Raw genomic sequence first — 24,607 nt, forward strand, 5'->3', positions numbered from 1 at the left:
AGATCATATTAATACATATTTGGGAGCATTAAAGCACCTAAATTGATTTTTAAAGATGAAAAATGAAGTGATTAAAATAAATTGTGAATTGCAAAAGGAAAAAAAAAAAAACCAAAACAATGGGACACAGGAACATGAACAGCTTTGATGATTCTGGATAACCAAAGCTTTTGAAAATCCCAAATGGTYATTTCCTAACAACAAACTGATAATGAGACAATGCTGTCTCCTTCTCTGAGGTTTTTTTTTTCATCTATCAACTATCCCAATACTATTGCTATAGTCTCACACATTCAGTGATATTTTCTCCTGTGATTATATTCCTTGGAAACCAATGCTGCTTCTCATTTTCCTCCTGCATTGGAATACTCACRAGTGGTGCCCAGGGATTTCTTGGTCTCTACATTTCATGCATTAGCCCACTCAAATGCAGCAGCACAGAGATGGGAATGGCTGCATAGTGTCTTACATTACTAGGAACCAGTTATATCATGTTCCCAGCTGGCATTTACTTTAGAGTAGGGTAGCAACAACTAACTYTAATGACCAACTGTTAAAAAAATCATGAAAAATATTTGCAGGTGGATGGAACAAAGAATGYATACTGGAAAAATACTGGAACAATTTAATAATGAGGAACTGTTTATTTTAGTTTCACTTTAGTGTGAGGGCTTTTTTTTTTTTTTTTTCAACTACTATTGATTTTTTTAGGAGAGAGGGAAAACTGAAGATCCTCTTTACACTGCTAAGAGTTTGTTTCAGCCGAAATATAGAATAGTCCTTCTGGGTACTAAGGGCTAATAAAGATCTGAAGACCCTTTTTGCAAATTAACCTGAATGTTTTGCCCAAACTCCTACATTTCCCTTACCTATACTTTCTACCTATGGTGTCAAGAACATTTCTTCTTCCACACCTTGCAATATATCTGTTAAGTGCTTCTGATGAAGAGCAGAGATAACTTTTCCCTCCTGTATTTAGCATCTAAATTACTCTTCTCAGCCTTTTTCTACCTTCCTGATAGTCACTAATTAAAACATCACATTTTAATGAGAGTTRGGTAACTCTTTTACATAGTTGCCCTCTTAAATCTTAGATAAACCAGAGTCACTTATGAGGAAAAATATTCTGGCACATGAGGGGCCAGGAGTAGCTGAATTACAGACCAGCTCAGGAGAATGAAAGAAGCAGAGTATCCATGTCCTTCTTGGTGTGATACCTCTGTGGTCAAGAGACTCCCCATACCTTCATAGCCACACTCTGCTTCATTCCCATGCTCCCTACTTTGGAGAGAAGTTGGACCAAACATCTCCATACACTCATTCCTTGGCCAGTTCATCCCCTGTTCCCCCATGATTTTGGGGGGAAGAAATTATTTTGCCTTGGGCCACGATTTTACCATAAAATGCAAAGTTTTTTTTTGGCAAAGAGGAGTTATCTTTTTGGCAAAGAAGCAGTGGTGAATTTGGCATTAACCTTCTGAAATACATACTCTGCAGTGAAGGGTAGAAGTAAATGCAACTTCATAATCATGAAGTGTGGCTGTGAAGCAACTCCAAGAGGCAGGTTGYTCATGTTCAGGATGCAGGAATGCTAATTTTAGCTTCACCTGGAGTTTTGTATAAGTGACTGAAGTAGAAATTAGTCACTGGCTTTGAATGCTCACTTTACACCACTTTCTATTGTGTTAACACACCCAGTGGCTCTAACTGAGGCCACATTCAAAACAAAAGATCATGCTCAGTCTAGTCTTTATTAGAAGGAAATATACATGGAGTGAAAATTATAGTGACAGGAAGTGGGCTCAAGTAAGCAAAGATGTTTTAAAGACATGAAATCTAAGCCAAGGGAAATAAGATAATCATATTTGTGCCGGACTGAGTAAAAAAAAAAAAAAAAAGAGGAATGTGAAAAGCTAGACGCTGTTGACTTTGTGCAGTTGCATACCGGGTTTACCATGTAATACTGGCTTGTCATCATTCTCTTCTTTATTGTGTATTAAAGTAAATAGTAAAGCTATTTGCTTGAGAGTAGCTCTGYCACAAATTCAAGTTGCTCCAGGCACTAATTTATACACTGGCCTTTTACACACATTTTTTTTTCCTTTCTGTTTGTACAGGGTACAAGTTGGAGCAAGATGTGGATGTCTTTCCTGTTTTTCCTGTTAAAAAGTGTGTGTCCCCAGGTAAGCTCATCACCTGGGATCATTATGGTCTTCTAAGATCAGGAAATGAGGCACACTTAGGACTAAATCTTTGTTGCTGTGCATTTTGAAWAGCTTAATTTTTAAATGCAATGTAAATATAATAAGGGTAGACGGTAGGCAAGGCCCTRGGCTATCAACAGGGACAAAGGCCTGGGGAAACCAATCTATTTCATTATGTATCATTTCCTGAAGACTTCTGAGATAAGAGAATCTCCAATTTTCTGAAACTATTGTTGAAGTTGTAACAAATTGCCAGAAAGTTACATGTAAGGATGTGAAAGATAAAGTGGCTATACCTAGGCAGAGCTGCTAGGGAAAGAATCTGTTTCACTCCTACTTAATTCTCAGGAAACATCTTTTTGCCTTTTTTGTGAAGGTGTAATAATAACAGTGAACATATTTAATTCAATTAGGTAAGTTAAATCAATTATATAAACACAATCAATTGCATTAGTCCAATTAGACTGACACAGCCCAGTTGCTCTATATTTACAAATTCCATGAARTGAAGTATTGCCAAATCAGAAACACCTAATTTATTTAAATCTTTTTGTTCTGGCCAGAAATTTAATTGTATTTACTGTTAGATAAATCTCATCAGCTGAAACATCACCTTAGGGCCCAGACCTGTGGCTGTTCATGGATCTCCAGCTCACATGCAATGTAAAGCTGGGTGACTGACATTCCTTGGCAGAAAAACTGATCTAGTAATTTAGTTGCTCCTGCTCTCACTTAGCTCTCAGCTGTGCTTGTGTGATGACCAGTAAACTGGGTGATTAAAAAGCCTCCACCGAGATGTGAGCAGGAAAAACACTTTGCAGGATCAAGGTCTTGCAGGGGTATAAAGCAGCTCTTGTGATATCTCAATCTCGGCTGACACCTCAAGACACCTTGGTCAATTGCATTATAAGTTAACCAGAATTACTTTAACCTGGAAATAAATTGAAAAAAAAAAAAAAAAAAAAAAAAAAAATTCAAGGAGAAAAAAAAAAAAAAAAAAAAAAAAAAAAAAAAAAAGCAGAAAACTGGCAAATTATTTATTTACAGTGAATGCACATCTGATTGAATTTGTTACATGGCACCTACCTACTAAAAGTGAAGCAGTCAGTAGTTTGGGATCATAAGGGCTTTTTCCCCGGCCGTTTTCAAAATGTGACTCTTCCATTCTAAAAATGTTGTCCTGTGAGAAAAAAAAAAAAAAAGACAGAAAAAATCAACATTACTTGATGAAAGAACACTAAAAAGTAAGTTGAACTAAACAGAGTGCTGGAGTTTGTGGCTTCAGGGAAGTCAAATTACACTGGGTGAGGATCTGGTGAAAGTGCCCACCTCCTAATCAGTACCTGCTGAAGGCTGGTCAAAGGCACAAATACTTCACATTTAATTTATTTTCACATTAATTTTCAGGCATTTCTTGAACTCTTTTTGCTCTCACTGAGAATATATCTGAATAACAGTAACTGAAGAAGCAGGGATTTGAAAATTTTATCTGAAATAAAAAACAACTTATTTTTCACTGACTATAGTGAAATGTCCCAATGACTGTAGATTAGTACATAACATGAAGCTAAATTCTGCTTTTCCTAGCCTGAGTGTTAGTGACTTACTATTTTATACATACTCAAATTCAATTTCAACTGCATCAGGATAGATAATAATAATAATAATAATATCGATATTGATATTATTATTTTTAATAATAATTATTCAGTACCTTGCAAATAAACTTTTAAAATATACAAGCTGATAGCAAAGCATATGGGGATACAAACCAAGATTTTAAAGGGCCTCAGTCATCACCAAGTCGAATGAAGGTCAATAAATCCAAAGCAATGGGCTTTTCAGTACATTTCATTAATTTTAACTTGGGTACCACGTCTGTCAACCAATTTGAATAGTATGTTTATCTTAAGTTTGGCACTCAGGATAAAGCCAGAATAGATGCTTTTTACACAGAAGACTTCTATATTTACAGAAGGCTTGTGGAAACCTCACCAAAACACGGAATTTCCATTTCCCACATACACTGTGGTTAATTTGCACTGACATCTAATTAAGTCAACATCCACCTTGAAAGCAGCATCCTCCTTTTCACCCTGCCTGCCCTAAATTGTTCATCCATACTGCACCCAGGCATGGGCCAGGCTAATGACCAAACATCCTTCCAAATGGTGTTATTTTAAACCTACAGAGTCCATGATTCTGTAAGTCACAGGCTACAGATTTCATTACAGGCTTGTACAATTACATCACACAGACATATTTTCAAAGGAACATGAGATGGATTTCACATTTCCTTCCATTCACTGAAGAAAAAGATGAAGGAAAAATGAACTGTTAGCAGGATAGTCATCTATGGCTAACTGTGCTGTAAGATAAAAGGTTGGACACAGCTTCATGAAGTTTGATCCCAGAATTCAAGCTCAATCTCCTAAGGCATGTCCTTGTACATGTAGCCTGCCTGATTATGTTTATACAGTCATCCTGCATCTGTAATATCTTTCACAGTATTACATTTCCTTCCTTCCTTCCTTCCTTCCTTCCTTCCTTCCTTCCTTCCTTCCTTCCTTCCTTCCTTCCTTCCTTCCTTCCTTCCTTCCTTCCTTCCTTCNCCTTCCTTCCTTCCTTCCTTCCTTCCTTCCTTCCTTCCTTCCTTCCTTCCTTCCTTCCTTCCTTCCTTCCTTCCTTCCCTCCTTCCTTTCTTTCTTTCCCGTTGTCTTTCCTCCTGATTTTTAATAGCCCAGACACATTCTTAGCTTCTCTCCAGTTTTCTGACTTTGCTCCGTCTAAGCAGAGATGAATAAATAATCAAATATAGAAACATTTCTGGAATTCTACTGTGGGGTCCATATCTAGATCTTGCACAATAAATAAAAGTAGTAAATTAAGGAGAATGCTAAATCTCAACTGCAATAATGGAAAATGGCACTAATGCTACAAGCTAGTATTGAAAAATATTATTATCAATCTACATTTTCTTGGCATTTCTTCCTAGTAGATGATAATTTCTCAACCTGTACACCAATGGATATCTGATAAGACCATAGAGTCAGTGGCATGACAGTTAAAGCAGAATATATTCCCAAAATAATCCCATGTATCATTGTAAGACAAATAGGAAACAGATGTAGAAAGTGATTTGGTGTAGGAAGTATCCGATTTTTGACTGTATTCTTCTGGTTTATGTCACTGTAGCTCCACTGATTCTGGTGTGTAGAAGGCAAGAACAAGTGGAGACCCAGGTCAACATAAGTCAGAGATGATCCACCTTTCTCTTTGTTTGTGGAACAAAACATTTGAAATAAGAGGCTTGAAAGGGAAATCCCACTGTGTTTTCGCATTTCAGTTAAAAAGCAATGAAGAGACATGTACCATAAGTTTCCAAATATATGGGAGAGTAATAATGACAATAAATACATCACTGCTGAGTGCCAAAGAAATGTATCATGGTTAGTCTGAAGCCCCAAGGAGTTCTGATAACACGCTGTAGGAAATCCAACCTGTCACAAACAGGGCAACTGGCCCAAACAGCTTTTTGGGTTCTAAAATCAAATTACCTCTATCTATAAACCAACATAAATATAGCCAACAGAGGAATAAACTCATTTCTACACACCACCCCCCATTTTACTAGCCTAGGAAGCAATATGACTTGTGATAAAAACTTGATCATACTAACCACTTATCTGTGGCATTTGCACCCAAATTCTGATCAGTCTGCCTGGAGATAGCAAAGAACAAAGCTCTGCTCAGGGATTTAGGGGGTCTTTGGACCATGTGAGTGTGTTCCTCTTTTGCACAGTACAGACAAGAGCTATCAGCTAGAAAGAATGCACATTGTTTGTTTTCAGAAAAATTCTGATCAGTTCATAATTTTGCTGCTTCTTGCATTTTTGCAGTTAATTGAATACAAAGAATGGTACTGCAGTGAGTCAGCAAATGCCTGAGCCATACACAGCAAAAAACCCTCTGTATTAAACAAATGCTCAACACTGCAAAGTTTTATGAGGGCTATTATATAATCAAGGACAGGAATTCATGACAAAGCAAGACTGCCAGGTGGGAGAAAAGTCTCTAGAAATGCAAAAAAAAAAAAAAAATTAGAAGGAAAAATAAGGCCTTACAAAGAAAGGCCTTTGTAACTCAACAATTAGTCCCATTTATTGCCTAAACCCTTTCATTAGTTGCACTGGCAGCCTAAAATGACATTACAATGCACTTCAAACCTTTTTTACAGATCCTTGCAGCTAAAACCCTTGCTGTAGCATGTTTTATGGGTTATTAAACCCTAAGTTAATATCTCATTGATGATCCTTTATAATACATAGTAAAAACACTGAAAATGAGATTGTTTAGGTCTTGAAATTCCACAAACTCATAAAGACAACAACTGACTGCTGGTTCATGGTATGACATGAATTGTTTCACCTAGTAAATGCCTTGCATGGTAGGAGATAATGCTTCTGGCTCCTTAAAACATATGTTTTCCTGCAGCAGATAATCTTATGGATGGCAAGACTTGGCCAGAAGGAACTACAGTTCAGTCGTGGAAATGAATGAAAAAACTGTTGTGATTCCTGATGATCTGCCACTTCAAGGCTCCAGAGACTCGTTTCCAAACAGCTGAAATACGACTGAAATAATGTGTCACATCATGACACTGAGTGGTGACAAGACAGTGCTATTTGACTAGGCATTTCCCATCTTATTATTCAGTCAGCCAGTGTGCCAATAAAACATGATGTTATATATCCATAAACATACCAACTCCATACCCATTATATATATATATATATACATATATATATACCCATATACCCAGTATGATAACTTGTTAAACAATTTTTATGTGTATCTAGCCCATCCAGTACTGTCTCAACATAATGAAGGGAGATCAAAACTTACATTAGCTGCCATTGGTAAATATAGATTTTATTTCCCACTTTAGCACTACTGCCTTGCAACTGAACATGTGGCCAGTGGGGAAGAGCAAACCTAACTATGTAAGTATGGACAGCAGTGACTGATGAATTTTAGGGAGATTTTCCTCCTGAAACCTTTCTGATAATTCTGACAGAAATCATCCCAGAACTGCAGAGCCTAATGCAATGACACCACTGCTGGTCATTAATGAATAAGTACAGCACAAGCAAATGATCTGAAGAGACCGTAAAGATACTATGGAGTTATTACTGGTTTAAATTATAAGGCATGGRATGACAGAGATGCTCCCCAGCCATTCTGGTGCAAGTGAAGGAACTCATATCCTCATTCTTGTAACCCCCAAACCATAAATGGAAAGGAGCACATCTCCAGGGTATTTTTTCAGGGACTAACTGAATTCCACAACAAGCTGCTGAACAAGGAATGGTCTGGAAGCATGCAATATGCCAAGAGCCTTAGGAACTATCACAACCTTTGTTTAATAAAAAAGGTAAAGTTGGCCATAGCTGTGAGCATTTTTGATGTTGACATTCCCCTTGCTATTTTCACAGACTATGCTGTGAAGTGATGAAGCATTTTATAAAACAAAGTGATCAAGGGGGAAAAAAAAAATAAAAAAACACACACCCCAAAAGTAACACCCTCCATCCAAAACCCCCCAAAAAATAGCTCCAAAAGATTTCCAGAGTGCCTAGACCATAACCAGGCATCCACCTGGAGGACTTTAGAGACAGAGGCGATGACTCTTAACTGAATAGAAAGTTGCTGGCATTGAAATATCTTGTTTGTTTAGGTCTTGAAATTCCACAAACTCATAAAGACAACAACTGACTGCTGGTTCATGGTATGACATGAATTGTTTCAGTACAACTGGAAGTACAATTCAGTACAATTCAGTACAATTGGAAAGTACAAAAGGAAAAGCTCCACTTCCCACTCAAGAGAAAAACTTTCAGTTGTTAAGGTTTATATTTATCCCCTCTTTGGAATGGCTGAATTTGCAGAAGGCTACAGGTTCCTCTGAATGAGGAATCAGAGCAGCTCCGAACTGCAGCTCCCAAGGACAAGATCTCATCATTGGCTTCATATGAAGGTTGGCTTCATTCAACCTTCATATGAATTTAGCCTGAGCTAAGGGTCTTTCTGAAATGAACACTGCAGAGGCAGCTGTTTGGAGACACCTGACTTGGAAAAACAGATATTTGATGATTTTACTCTTTCAGGGTTTTTTTTTTCTTTTTTTTTCCCCTATTTTTATTCTGTCTTACACTAAATTCATTTCAGTGAATTTTTGATTCACCTCTTGCCCATACAACTTTCTGTGCACACATTTTATGACTATATAAAGGACTATTTCAGAGAGTCTTTTGAGTAAATTTCACTCTATGAGATTTGATTTATTTATGAATTATGTTACTTTTCAAGAAGAATTTTAAGTGAAACAACTGTGCAGGATATGGCTATATTATTATTGTTATTATATTTCCTATTTCACACTTAATCTATTGAGTCATGAAAACTGTTAAATATGAAGACTTTGGTTTCAGGTTTGGGAGTCATGCTGTTACAGAATTTTTAATGAGAAACTTTTATTAAATTTATCCCCATGGAATGCTTTATTTTTAAAAAAGTGCAAGTGCAAATAAATATAATGTGAGAAATTATGCAAAAAATACAAATATTAAAACAAATGTAAATGTTGGGGCAAGTGGTAACCATTAGGGAAATAGGTGAAAAGTKATTGAAGCAATAACACAACTGCTTTAAATCATTAATTATTAGAAGAAAAAAAAAGAAAAAAGAAAACAGAAAAGAAATGGACACATTGAGCTTCTGAGTTTTAGTCTTCAGGCTCCATGTGCTATAGGATTTTACCTGCTCATATTTGGAGGACACTGAGCTCTACAACACCTTTGTTACATTTTACTTTTCCAACTTGAGGCTTAGCAGAATTGAGTTACGGAAATCAATTTTAAAATCCTATGGGAAATCACTTCAAGTGACAGATCTTTAGTGAAATGGTGTTCCCAAAGAAAGGCCTCCATCTTCTGTAGGGCCTGGCACTGAAACTTTCCTGGCTGGCTGTGCTGTACTGTGCTAACAGGAACAGAGAAGGAATTTTGTTGAGGAGCATTTACCTGCAAAACTGATCATGAGCTACAAAGGTCTGCCCAGCTCTCCATGCTTCCCTCASTTTCCTGATCACTCCAAGAACTGTCTCTGTATTAATCTGTGTTCTTATTCTTCAGACTCAAGAGATACTTTTTCCACTTTATTTGTAGACACTCAGAGACCTTTTGGCGCCTGAAAATATTATTTTTTATATCAACATAAAAGAGCTGTTGCGATGATGACCAGGTCCATGCTTCATTTCTGTAGATTAATGAAAGAAGAACAGGGCTTTTGCTTTCTGTTTCTTTTATCCCTATGCATCCCTTCTACTGGAAAGTTTTCCTATCTGATGATCATCAGAAAATGCCTTAAAATGCAGACAACTCTTGAAAACACAAGTTTTGAAAACCTGGCTCCCTAGGCTGAATTTGRGCAACTCACCCTCTCAGAAATTCACTTTCAGTCAAATATCAAACASCCCCCATTACTTTGTTTTATTCTGAAATGAAATCTATCAATATTTATTAATTTACCATACACATTTACAAAAAGGGAAATGTTTTCTATTCGTCTGTCTATCTATCTATCTATATGCATAATTATATAATCCAATGAATTTAATGAAAGGGAAAACAGCCAACTGGGCTGTTTGGGAACAGCTGGTTCAATCTATTCATTATTCCTTGCTCAYGATCAGTAAGTGCTTCTGCTTCTGATTCGGAGAGAACCCAAGTGTCGATGTCAAATGGTGAAGACTTGTTCACACCTGAACATACTAGTCTGCATACTAATACTGGTATTTATATGAATAATTGCCTCCTTCAAATCACTGTGCAACATATGTAAATAAAAGGAGGGCAGRCGCAGTCAAACCAAGCAGCTGTTCAAAAAATATATCCACGTTTGTGAAATTGCTTTTGCAATGTTTCCCAAACTAAATACACCAGGCATACCTGACTTCCATGCAACAGCTTTTTAGGTTTGGTTTTCTTTTTCCCTGATGATGTAATTTACCTATCTGCAACAATTTTGAAGATCTGCCAATTTTGGATAAAGTGTTCTAATTCTAAAGCAAATAAACGAAAAGACATGAGTTTCACCGTAGTGTCATTATACTGTTTATCACTTTAGAAATTCTTCTAAGAATTGAGTGATTAGAAAAAAAACAAAAACAAATAATTCAAAACAAACCAAACACACAGTTAACATGAATGACATGTTAACCTTGACTGATTAGTAAAGACACCAAAAATGTCATCCCAATGRCACACCAGACACTAGAAACCATCAAGGATATTGAACAATTCTCAGAGGACACTGAGAATTAGAATGCCTCTGTATTGCAACTTTCTGGGTTGTCAAGTGTAATACATCACCTAAGATGACTGTCTGGCTCATATAGGATGACCTCTGGAAATATAACCACCRTACAATGACTGTTTGTTCTAGGCAAGTTATTAAGTGGTCTGCATATGTAAGAAATAAGATATACAAACCTAAAACCAGCACATGTAACTGAACTACATAACCTAAAATCTCCATTCTGTAAGTGTTCTTATTCTTATCCCCAACATATTTTCCATTAAAAAACATTYGGAATAGACTCTAATTGCTTTAGCAGATTCTACTATTATGTTAAATAAATTAYGGGCCATACTCTATTGCATGATTGTACAAGTTTTCTATGGTTATTTTTAGCATTCAAGACYACTTTTTCCCCCTTTGTCTTCTGGATTTCCTGTATGTTATTAGACTGTGGTGAGGTCAGGCATCAGAGGAAATAACAGCAGTGCTGACTCCTAGACCCAATGTTTTATGAATTACTGAGCATCAGTGATGTAATGGCAATAAATCTAACCCAGTCTCAGTCTTGTGTCCTGTTGTAAATAAATGAACTTAGCAAAGGTGTTATTTTATTCAAGAGCCTTCYTGATGAGAACAAAAATGTTTCCCCCGGGGGATTGTTTGTAAAATTGCTTCTGTAATTAGGGTGCTGTTTAACAAGAGAAAGGTTCTCCAGTTTTCCTGGGGTTCTTTCACAGTCTGAGTCAAGGGTATCTTATTTACAACACAAAAATGACTGCAAATTGGGGAAGAAACATACAGAAAGGACTTAGTCAAGTGGCGTTAAGGACTTAGTTAAGTGGCATATAAACATATGGCCAAGATTTTCGAATTTCCCAAGTGATTTTGCACACTCCTGAGTTGGGCACCCAATTTAAAACTTGCTCAAGGGCTCTGATTTTCACCAAATACTTCCTTGGGAAATTTAAAATTCTGATACTTGGAGCTGTTAGTCACTTCTGAAAATGAAGGCATATGTCTGCCTATCTGTCTCAGAAGAAGAAATCTCTAATATGAACACATGATCTAAATTAAAGGCTTCAAAAATSTGACTCTGAATGAGTGACAGAGTAAGGAGCAAGCCTAGTAAAATACAATGAATTCTTTCTCCCTAAAATAAGACCCTGTGAGCATACTTTCAGAGAATTTGYGCAAGTAACAAAGGGGCAGAGAAGTACATCACAGCAACGACTGTACCAGCTATTAAGCTTTGCTTTTTTCTCTAAGATATTTCAATCTGTTTGCAGCATTTCATGCAGAGGTGCCYATGAAGTGCCAGATCTGGCCCAGTGCTTGGTGCACATTCAGATTTTTAAAAGGACATAAACAAAGTCTGAAATACAGAACCTGAAATTTTGACCCTTTGGGCAATTTTGCTTTTCCTGAGGCAAAGCTTAGATCGGAAATCTCTGCAATAAGCAATTCTCTTTCCTCTTTGTTCCCTCCACGTGCTTTCAGTGTTACACCACCCTGCCCTTCTGCAGCCTCATTTGATTTTCCTTCATTAGCAAGAAATAATATCGTCAAATTTTAATAACTGGTATTGTATTAGAGAACGATGCATTTGAAAAGGTAACTTCTATTGTGCACACGGAGACATAACTAACAGTAGACATAATTATAAGCTCTCTCTGTGACAAGTTGCAATTATTCCTCATGGCACTGTGTCTAAGAGCAATGTATTTCTCATAGTGGTTGGTTCTCCTTTTTTATTTTTAATTAAAAAAAGTCAAGAGTGTTTGATATTCTTTTCCCAGTGCAACACAAACTTCGCTGACACAGTAACAGATGGATTTAAGTGGTTTTGATTCAGGGTGACTGAAAAAGTACATTAAAATTCACTTTATTCACTATCTTGCCTGTTTTTCTAACATCCAGGAGWCTCCCAGAAGGGGAGAGAGGCAGTGACACTGGCAAGAATATTTGATAAACTTTTATGTCTATATACGTATATTCGTAAATAGGAATGCACAGTGTCAGTGGGGCTAATCAGCATCCAACCAGATAACTCAATTACTGGTATTTGTATTTTTGAAGAAGAAAAGCAGCCTTTCATTTAACAGAACTTTGGCTCAAAATCCTGGCTCATTCTACAGTATGGTGTAGTACAGATCAGTATGGTTTAGAACAGCATTACATGGATTGACTTTGCTGGTTAAAACAAAGACAAACCCCACCAGATCACAGACACGGAGAGAAGGGGTTGTGTCATTGTTGCCTTGAAAGGCCAGTTTTTAATAATGACACAGACACGGTTAAGGGGATAAAAAGGGTTTTACCTCGGTATTTGGGATCCCAGGTGCACAACTTGATGGCAGAATGCACACCCGTGTACAGCATGGGTACAAGTTTTATAGGTTTCAGGAATTAGCATACCTATCTAGGATTCCCCAATAAGAAACTTAACAAATGCAGTAATGTCCCCCTATTCTAATGAATCCCCCCCCGAGATGAGGCCAGAGCCTAGTTTACACAAGATGTTCTGGACAGAAGGCTTCACCCAAGGCTGGAACCTCGGGTTTAAGATAGCACAGGGCATGCTGGCTCCTTCCTCAGGATGTTTGGTCTCTCTGCCCAGCAAAACGCCTAAACTAAGCTGGAATATCAAGCTTCAGGAATTACAAGCATGTGGGCTAAGGGGTACAGGCGGATACATAGGGGGTACAGAAGYGTAAAGGGAAAAGCAAAAATCATCAGGCATCATCATGAACTGGGTCATGCAGGACCCCTGCTCTGCACAGGGTTAAGAAMCAGAGCACTGAACATCACTGCCAGTCAGGGCAGTGCCATCCCAAATGTGGATGATCCCCAGAACTGCACGGGTCTCTCCTCAGGTCCTGCTCTCAGCGCTTGGAGCCCACTCAAGTCTCARGAAGATTCCCTTCAGGTTCAGTGAACGCCAGAGGAATCTTTCTCATATCCCTTGCCATGTTTAYATGTTAACTCGAGGTCATGGCAAATCCTTCCAAATCACTGTGAATTAAAACAGTTGTTCTCCATCACCATCAATTTAAAAGGTTTGAACTGACGAATATACRGTTTCTAAACTTGCATATGTAGCATCACCCTTCTGCTTTTTGTCATCATTAAAGTAATGGCAATAAACGCTGAGAAGAAAAATCATGTGTGCTCTTAATCCATACAATTACTTGTTTTACAATATCTGACTGAAATGYAAGTTTCATTTGCATTTATTCAGATAAATGTTAAATGCTTAACCGCATTTAGCTGTTCATCTTGAAATGTATAATTACACACAAACACATACATCCACAAACAAAAATAATAAGACCTGAAATATTAATCATCTCACCTGCTGTGCCAAATCACCCTTTTAATTTGTTATTCATGAGCAAAAGCACCTTTAGACAATGATCTGGGTTCTGTCCTCAGAAATGCTTGTGCAAACCCAGTGAAAGCCAACAGAACTAAAGAAAAAACTCAGCTTTGGAAATTATCAAGAACAAATATGAGAAGGATCCATATGTTTTTTGCACATCCACAACAAAAGTATAACTTTTAAGTCATTGGGTTGCTTCCTGTCTTAGTTTTGTAACTGGAGTGTTTCCTCTGTCTTAGCACTGGATCTGGAAACTTCGAACCTAACTGGTATGTAAAAAACACATGCCTTTGTATTTATTWAATAAAATCTTCTCAGACCATCTGCAAGATAATGCTGCTCAGTTTTCTGTCACCTTGYATGTAAACATTTCAGCAGAAGAAGGTGTTTGTGCTGCTTTAGGMACCTTCTGAACTCTGCCAAGCTTATCTTTTCTTTAGAGATGAACTTTGTTTTCCTAAGATCTGAAMACAGATTACAGGCCCCTGAGAAATAGGAGACAGTTTTTGAAACATTGTCAACCATAATTGGCTCCCAAAATATAAGTCCCTCTGAAGGGGAAGAACCCAAGAGATAAGACCATGGAGGAAAAGGGTCCTGGAAGGTGCTGCAGATCCCTTTTAAGTCTCACAGGGGCCAGTAAGGTCCATTGGCCCCACACTAAATTTAGAGATGCACAGAAAACCTGTGGGAATAAAGTGTATCTCTCCCTTTTTCTTTTCTTTTGTATGCAGGCATTAAAATTAACACTTACAAATGGAATCTGAAATACAATACCCCAGCTGTCTTCCTGTTTCAGGAGGTGTTAGTGGTGGCACAGAACTCAAATTGCAAGACTGGCATTTTATTCTCATATCAATGACTAAGCATCTTCCCCAAAAGCCATTTGGTCCAGGGCGCTCACCTCTCATGTTTCAGTGGCTTCTGAATTAAGACTTCAAAAGACCAGAAGCATCACCACTTTTTGTACAGATTAAAGARACGTGAATTTTAGAACTACACTTCTGCCTGTAAATGTTTTATTCCTCAATGTTATAGATAAAATGTATTACTGACTCAAGGCAGCTAGAGTAGACCAGAACAACTTGTGTACTTTATGGAAAGCTGTGTTCACTGTTTCCTTCTTATTTTCACAGAATTCTAGAAACACCAGTGCAGTACATATTTTAAAGATCAAATTCAAGATCTAAAGTCACAATTACTTTTTAAAATTTTATTTGGGGTTTTTTTTAATGAATGAGATCAATGCCTGATAACAGTCAAATAAAGCGAATTTCATGTAAGGAGTTTTTAGGAATGAAATAAAGAACAAAACCAACAGTGTCTTTATGCCTCTTTAAATGCATGGCACTCCTGCATTTTTAGTACTGCAGGAAGTGACAGTCCTGTAACTCAGAAAACATATTCAGTGAAGGAAATATGAAGAATAGAAGAGTATTTTCAGTTTTTTTTCTAAAATGAAAAAACTGGCAGGCAGAAGGTTTAAAGCAAAATAAAGGGATGTTCCTCCCTTGTTGCAATTTGTAGGGTTTGGGATGCTGTGGATACTTAAAAGATATATGAGCTCAAGAAATGCCAGTACTAATTTATCAAAACCAAGTCAYTGAAAAGCGTTAAAGACAGAGATTCCACCCCTGGTTCAGGAAATCCCTGAACAACGAGTGCTGGAGCCTGGGAGACGATATCACTAAGCACTGCTGCCTGCTCGCCGCTCATTCTCCTCCAGTGCCATTCATCATGGGACCCGGTGAGAACCGAGGTCCTGGGCTAAATGAGCCTTTGGTCTGAACAGATTGGACTGTTCTTATGAAATGAGGCAGAGAGAAATTAGGTAATTTAGCCAGGAAATCTATGCCAAAGCAAAAAGCTAATGTTCTAGTTCCTGAGCCTTGTCCAGCGCCATAAACAAAAGTAGCCCTGCCTCAAACCCCAGTYGAGCTAATGGCAACTGAGCTTACTCAGCACATGCAAAGCGATGCACAATGTGCCAAGCAAAATTGCTAAGGATCTCTTGTGATGGGGAGTGTACATCAGCTTTTGTGCCCAGTTAGCCTTTAGTCTCCCTGTGATTCCCAAGGAATATCTCTGTTGGGTTCCYCATGTGTGGACAAATTGCCATATGCAAATAGCCGCTTGTTTTTTGTTCACTGGAGTTTTACAAGAATTAGCAGCGGAAGCAAAAAATCCCTCTCACAGATTTCCAGAAAAACAATCTTTCTCACAGACCTCTAAAGCAACTTAATTAGCTAAACAACCATATAAACAAAAAATTAAAAGAAAGAAGTCATCTAACTTAGAATAAAGATCAGATAAAGCATACAACAACATTTCATAGAGACAAATTTGGGTTTTTTTCACTGACTTCTATGATTCATGTACAGTGGAGTTTCATGTGACAATATTATTCTAAATGTTACCATCACTTCCAACACTTATTCMAATAATCTAATCTATTTAAACATATTGTAGGGAAGAAGAGCTGATATATAATTATCTCTTTCCCTAAATTGTTCTTTGATTTGGTTTCAAGGTTCAAGGATCCACCCAGTTTTTGTGTTAATAGCCAGCACTGATGTCACTGGGAGAAACAGAACGGAAGATAGAGGTGGAGGTTGAATTTAAAGATAAATTTAATAAAAACATTAGAAACCACTGGATAAGAAAAGCAAACAAACATCCAACAAGTCCACCTCTGGTTTCATAACTTCCTTGCTTCTTGATGTATCATAATATCCTTCCTTTCCCTTTTTAATCACGCAAACTAACAGCTGTCTTTTAAAACATTTTTAGACTCAACTTCAAGTGCCTCACTCGATACCATATGTCACACATTTCCTCTCCTTTTTTATTTTTTTGTGAAATGGCTTCAGATAGAATAGTTTAACCTTATTTTCCTGCTTCTGGATTTTGTCTGTTGGTATTCAGAAGCCTCTTTCTATCTTAAATGTCATTCATTTTAAGTCGTCTCATCAAATTTTGGTCACAGGCTTTAAATTCTGCACTGCTAATCTTCTTAACTAATATAAGAAGTTAAAAACTCATTTATTATAAATTGCACTATGATGAGGATACTTGCTTACACAGAGCAGCTAAAGTAAAAGATTACTGGTAGGAAATTAATAAGTGCAAGCTGCACACAGAACATGAAGTAGCAATAACAGGATACAAAATAGACTAGACTTGCTTACAACTTGCTTTCTTCTGTCTGCTGCATTCCCACCTTTCTACTGCTCCCTACCTCGCCATCACATTAGTTTTTAGCCATTTATACAAATTTCAGCCTGGGGATTTGATCCACTGCCTCAGGTGACAGTGTCTATGGAAGAACACCAAGGACATCCAGCAGATATACATGTCAAGAGTCTGAACAACAACATCTAAGTTACATAAAATAGCTAAGCCTATGTTGTTTTTGGATGGCTGGTGTGGATTGTTTTAAGGTGGACAATAATTTGCCTGAAGTCTTGTACAATTAAATTGTAACTGAAATTTCATACTCCTTCCTGAGTTCCMTTCTTGGATTCAATTTGTGTAATTTTATTCTTTCTAGTTCAGAGAAATGTAATCGATATCCAGGAACTTTTCTGAAATGCACTACTTCTGAGTGYCTGCCTCATTTTATTTTATTATTTTTCTTTCAWGGTCATGAACATCTCAGATACTACRGTARATGAGAGAGATAAGGATTATTTCTGAAGAATTTTCTCCATTGGTTAAGAATAAGGCTGGATCACCATATGAACTAAGTACATTTCAGGTGAATTAAATAAAGTAAGATGACTTCTACCCTCTGAAATTAGGCTGCAGTCTAAATCTGCAGGGAATAAATTGCATAACATCAGGAAAGAGCAAAATCTGGAACATCCTCAGTCCTCCAACACACTTCCCTGTTGCCRTCTATTCATCTTTCTCACTGTCATTTTTCTTCCATTTCATGACCTGGTGTTCTCTAGCTCTATAAGTAACCTCAGATTTCTCTCCTTTTGCTGTTCAGAGTGTCCTTCCAGTGGTGCTGCCTATGGAGAATCTATAAAACTGAAAACTAAGTTGCTCTTTTGAAGCATCTAAATGCAGAAGGTTGGCAGATTCAGTTTTACCTAACATATATGAGCAATCTCTCTGAAAACATKGAAATAATTTGCTCAAATTCCTTCTGAATGAGCTTTTGAGCCTTTTTTATAAAAGCATCTGATTGGACATTTAACTGCAAAGGTAATTCATGCTCTAATTTGACATTGGCACATAAAGCCTAATCCAGCACTACAGAAATCAAGAAGTAGCCAGTAATCAGATCACAGTGTGTCAGAGATTTGGCTTTAAAAGCAAMTTTAAAAGCAAATATGCAGTTCTTATGTTTGTTGTTTTCAACTGCTCATTAAAATATCTTGGGAAAAACTGCAATCTCTTTTCAGTGAAGTAATCTGAAAATTTAGCTATTGCAATTAAATTCAGAATTCCTTCACCTATGCAAAGAGTGGTAGCTACTCATGCTTTTTCTTATAGCTCTTCTCATCTCACCTCTTACCAGATGGTTGGTACACTTAAAATCCTCCTTACATCAAGCACTAACTTTCAAATCCAACCTGGTTTTTTTTTCCATGTTATAGTAAAAGCCAGTTTGGAAACCGGCTTCTACTACAACATTGCTTCTGCTTTTTAGGTGAAGGTTTTGGGTGAATTTTATTGCAGTTTATCATACCCTGTTTTTCTGAAATTTACTTTAGTCTTGTCACCCTGCAAGTGATTTAGAAGCAGCAGTCCCAAAAGACAAAAAAAACAGGTAGGGAAGCTTGGGCTACTCACCACAGTTATTTAACTACTGCTCCAGTTTAACTCTTGCAGTAATTAAAATCCTAGTTCAACCACAATCTATCACTTTTATCTCTTTGGGAAGTTTTAGAACAGTTAAGTCTGGATTTCTTTCTGACCATTTCTTTCTGCTTACCACTCAGACAAACTAATGAGAAAAATGTTCTAGGTGTAAGTTTATAAAATATCCCTTCTCTTTCTGTGATTTTTCTCCACCAAAGAAATAATTCTGGACTGGGATTGAATCACTCTTATTCAAATGGGTCATGTGTCAGTGGGTCATTGCTTCWTATGAGTAAGATGCCAGGCTTTTYGTAAGCAGCTGAAATCTTAAGCTTTCTTTAYGTTCTTCTATTATCAGTTTTAAAGTATTTCCTTATTTATTATCTTTAATACCCCATGAAATATACTGATAGTAAAAATAACATCTAAGTCATTAAGTGTTATCTAAACTACTTGCTACAATGTCAGCTAAAAGAAAACACATTTGAAGGGATTCTCTAGCAACCTTCAAAAAAAAAAAAAAAAAAAAAAAAGCAGCAAATATTTTCCTTTATTTTATTTTAGCCCTCTCTTTAAGACTTTTATTTTGTGGTTCTGATATGGGACTGTTTTTATAATGTCAGGAAAGTACCTTGAGTTAAAAAATTTATTGTGCTATAATCTTTGTACAGCAAGATTTAGCATTTCTGCATTAACCATCCTTTACACTGTAGTYTTACTATCTCCCTTCGAGGTAATCCTTTTTACAGAGGGTCATGGCTTTTCAAAGTCTGTATGAAAACACATTTGCACAGAGAAATAAAAGCCAAATTCACAAACCTACAAATGACAAGCAGAAAGGGCTTGTATTCCAGCTTGCTTTCCTGCAAAATCCTTTGAAAGGCTAAACAGCCTTTTCAGGGCAAGCACGAATCTGCAGACTTGTATCCCTGTGTTTGAATGTAATGAGATTCCAGTAAACACATGCACTYTGTGTCGACACAGTCAGCTCAGTTTAAGAGCAGCTTATTTTCAGCTACTTTCAAGCAGCTAAGACCAGCTCTGAAATGCTACTTTAACTGAAATGAGAATGCCTGTGCAGGGATTTGCACTGAATTCRTGAGACATTCACAAGTTTCCTTATGAACAAGGCTTAAGTCATGCAGAGAGCTCTTTCACAATCAAAGCTTCCACTGCGTTGTCCAAACCTTCCTTTTTCAGTTTCCTTCCTTTACTGAGGTTAAACAAAGTCAACTTTCCCTGTTACCATTCTATTTATCCCCACCAGTCTTTAAGAGAATACATAAATCTTGTACTTGAGTCTGAATAATTTACTATCATTTACTATTATACCTGTTGGAAGAATGTGGCCTTTTTCTATGTCAAATAACAGTATTTTCTTTTTGAGGCCAGGCTGAATAGGCATCTGAGCAACTTGGTCCAGGTGGAAGGTATCCCTGCTCATGGCACAAGGGTTGGAACCAGATGATAATGAAGATCCCTTCCAACCCAAACCATTCTATAATAAATGATGCCCAATCTTTCCATATTCTAAACTCAGTCCAAGTTTCACAGATTTTAAGTTAGGAATCAAAATTAATGATCTASACTATACTCTACAGTCTTCAAAGGATTTGTTCTTCAGTAAGTCTTCCAGGAAAAGACCCTTGGTACAGCAACAGAAGTTGGTGAAGACTTACACTTTCAATAGTCCCACACTTATTTAATGAAACAAGATACCTTTTTCTTATAACAAAAGATGATGAAATGCATAAACAGAAMGGTTTGTTAAAACAGAATAAAATAAATTGTTATTCAGAGAGAGTAAATGAAGCACCTCAACCAGCTATAATTAAATTAAATATACGATTATGACTATTGTTGATGTATCACCTTCATGACCACTGATGCTTAGCCAAACATAAAATGAAACTCGGATCAAGTAAAGGGAAAAAAAGGAACAGTGCTATTGCTCTGCAGTTTTCTGCTGTTTGACACATGGTTTGTATTGTAGGTGCACAAATATCTCTTATGAAACCCTTTGCAAGCTTGTAAATAAACACTGGCTGAACACAGTAATGTCAATTTATACAAATGGCAAATGCTTTCAGGTTTTATGCTGGTTCCATACTTCAAACAAGCTGGAAGTATAGGATGAAATGATCAGAGTCACTGCTTTGAAAAAGTAATCAATGCCATTTGTTTTTCTGATTACACGTTTACTGGTTTGTAATTTAAAAAAAAAAAAAAAACAAAAAAAACCAAAAACCCAAAAAACAACTCAACTCATACCTCAGGGCAAAAGAACTCACTGGAAGATAATCTTCGTCTCTTACACTGTTTGTTTTCTAATCCCCCTCCTCTCTTACACTGTTTATTTTCTAATCCCCTTCCAAAAAATGTCCACAGGTTTGGAATCAGGCTGAATTAATCAGTGTATTTTTTACTGGGCCAAAGAGGTAAAAATCAGTATTATCTGAGAAGCTGCAGCACAGACAACTGACCAATTCTATGAGAATCTGAGCATTAAGATTTTTTTTTTTTTTTTCACTCCTACATATCACAAGTTCATGTAGGCTTGGCCCATAAGTGTTCAGAGGGGCATCTGAAGATAATCATYCACCACTTCCAGTTACCTTCTCTGGGGACTCTTTTTGGCCCAGGGACACAGGACCATTTTCACATGACAATACTGAAGCTTTAACTTTTAAGAAATCTGAATTGCAGAAAGCAAAACCAATTAAGGCCAAACAACTTGCCCAGGGCAGAAACCTGAGAACTGGAGAAGAGCCCATGACACTGTTATCATCCTCAACCAAAATGTGCAGCAGTTTTCCACACCACTGATAAGATGGTGCCACCACTGTTAATTATCTCACTGGCATAAAAAAAAACATATCAGAACATGAAAAACCCCCAGATTTCCATGACAAATTTTTAATGTTTCATTCCCTTCTGCTACTATTTCCTAGCCATGTTGTGAGCAAAGTTTTGTGCAGCCTGAGCCATATTTATTTTTTWAATTTATTTTCTTTTTCATCAAAAGGCATAATTCAGTGAAACTTTTAAAGAGTAAACTTCAGGTATGTGAGTAATGTCATTGCCTGGAGCAAAGCCAATGTTACAGGAGGACAGCAGAGATTTGAACTTTACATCTTCTTGCTTACTTATGAAAAGGTCTCAGATGAAGGATCTATTTATCTAGTAGATTGTTTCTCTTTAAACAAAGAATAAAAAAGCAGAATGTAGTGTGTATTTGTCACTGGCAGCTTGCATAATGCTGGGAAATTATTTTCTAAATCAAAATCTGTCACTGGTGTTGGCCCATGTCATTTCTACTTTAAGAGGTGACGAAAAATGTTTATATCCACATCAAGCCTCTTGCTCAACTTTCCTGGTGTGGTTTATATTAAATACAGAAGAAGGCAGCAACTTAGTAATCCCTGAAAGCATCCTTGTGATAAGTCAGACTGAGCTGTTAGCAAAACTCAAGTCATTTGGTACCAGGTTTTAACTCCATGTAGCTGCAGAGGTGTGAAAAAGACCAAGTGAATTTTAATAGTTTTCCCATCAGAGTGTTGCTACATGAGCTTTGCACTTAGGCAGCACATGGAACATCAYTGTGATAATTCTGACATTCCATTTCTCTTCATCAGTCCTGTCACTGTTCTTTTTAACATGCATGAATATTATTCTACAGATAGAAAAACCAAAATTGTTTTATGTTTAATAGCAAATGGATACATCTTCAAATTCTCTGACCAGTCACATTATACATTTATATGTCTGATATTCTGCACATAAAATACATTACTACAAGGCTGGTATTTAATTTACTTAATTAATTTCATTGTGAAGGCATGTTTGAAGCCATGTTAGTGAAGGATTCCTCCAAGGTAACCATTTAACAGCTAAGTAATCTTTAATTACTTGCTGTAATGATACACATCCAAGACAGATACTGTGAYACTGTGACATCTGAGCACTTTAACCTAAAGGTAGCTATTAGCACTCCCATGCAAGATTCRTTATGGATCACATTTCATTAATGGAGAGTATTGTGTTCTCATCTGATTATGTACTTGCAAACACTTATTAATATATCTGAGTGTGACCATGTTGCAACTTGGAGGAATCCATAGATTTTCATAAATCAGGAAGCATTTCTTAACTAAACTATAGGCGATCAAACTATAGGCATTTCTTAACTAAACTGTAGGTGAGAAGTTGTACATCAGTTCTTCTGGGCATATCTGATACTAAAACTAAACAGGAAAAAAATTGCTTAGAGATGGACAATGTATACAATTACCATCAGCAGTGCGATGTTTGAAACTGAAATAATTAAAATGCAAATTAATGCTGCACTGCAAGAAACACTAGTTGTGATTTGTATCACTACAGGTGAGAAGACAGTCCAGACTTGTAGATGACTGCAAATGTACACAAATTAAAATAGATTAGATGACATAGCAAGTCATCACCAATTCTAATAGGCGTGAATTCATCATGATAACATTTATTTATTCTGCACAATTCTTCTTTTTAGCTAAGTTTTCCAGTGGTGACTATTTTTTTTCATCCAAGTGCTTCTCACATTCTTTTCTGACTCACTGAGCTACAGGAAAAAATATTTTCAAACCAAAGCTTTCTTCTGGGGAAAAGAACTCCAACCAAACATATGTGAATTGTCTRCAGCAAATAACACAGAAGCTGAAGAGAAAGAAAAAGCCAAGTATTAACTAGTCTTTCCTTGAGTTCCCAAGCAATGTTGGAAAGTTACTCACCCTTTTCCAGTGAAATTAGTTACTTAGGAAATAACTAATTTACTCCAAGTCCACAGAGRCATGAACGAGTCAGAGGCATGTATTTCATCTGAGTCAGGTCATACTCATTAAATTATTTTTCTTACATGAATGAGGGAGAGCTGAAGGAAGGAACAGAAGGGCACAGAACACTTCCCTCACAGGAATGGTATTTCGGGGAAGATGCAGAGATTCTACGTGGTTTATGCTCAGGAGCTCGAAGAGGAGCCAGCACATTTCCAGATTTACCAAGTGCCACAAACAGAAAACAAATTGTTACAAGCTATGTAAGCTGGAACTCAGCATGAATGGAAGAGTAAACARTTTTTTCCTGAGTGATTTCCAGTGGGTGTATTCTTAGATTTTGAGAACAGAAAGAATTGCTGCAATCAYTTAGTCTGATTTCCAGCATCACAGAAGCAGCTAGGCATATGGGACAAACACAAATATTTAAAACACTGCCTGTTTCAGTGCTATTCTTAATCTCCCAAGCATTTCAGCAGTAAATTGATTAACTCTTCACGGCCAAAGATAGATGGACTAATGTATAAGGGAGGTAATTGCTTATGTCTATGCACTGCTTTCATTTATGTTGTTTTTAATTAACTCTATGTACAGTCCCATGTTATTTCTGTGCACAAAATACAATATCTTTCTAAGCCATGACCTGTTCCTTAAATTAGCTTTATTTCCTGCTGACAGGTACTATTGCAGCAATCAAGCATACATTCCTGTACCTGGTCTCTATTCACGCATAAGTATTGTTTAAAGAAGGATGAAGGATTTTTTTCTCTTGTAAGACTTTTGAGATCTTGAAATAACTGACTGTTAGTTTATTTGTGTCATCTTATGCCAGCAAAACATGCAATGCAAAAAGATGAAGGGCTGCATGTACACTGGCAAAAAAAACCCCATATTGTTTATGCTTTGTAAGGGACAAAGTGTACAATGGGTGAATTCTATCTGCTCTTGTTTTGCAGAGATCCTTCCTCTTCCAGCTACCTTCTCCGTGTGTCTGGCATATATGGGATTAATTCTTATTCACTCTGTTACATGAGTCAGAAAAG

The 24,607-nt window shown here is 36.9% G+C and overlaps 1 protein-coding gene across 2 annotated transcripts in view; it reads right to left on the minus strand.

The window, feature by feature from the left end:
• The window catches only part of SEMA3A (semaphorin 3A), a 245,729-nt gene that overhangs the window by 63,243 nt on the left and 157,879 nt on the right, over positions 1-24,607 (minus strand). For both annotated transcript variants that reach the window (XM_057366415.1, XM_057366417.1), the window contains one exon: positions 3,291-3,384. In XM_057366415.1, coding sequence (XP_057222398.1) covers positions 3,291-3,384 — 94 coding nt within the window. The remainder of the gene's footprint in view (positions 1-3,290; positions 3,385-24,607) is intronic.

Source organism: Malurus melanocephalus, unplaced genomic scaffold (assembly GCF_030028575.1).
Source record: "Malurus melanocephalus ecotype Western Australia unplaced genomic scaffold, MMel_1.1 scaffold_65, whole genome shotgun sequence".
NCBI classification, from domain to species: Eukaryota; Metazoa; Chordata; class Aves; order Passeriformes; family Maluridae; genus Malurus; species Malurus melanocephalus.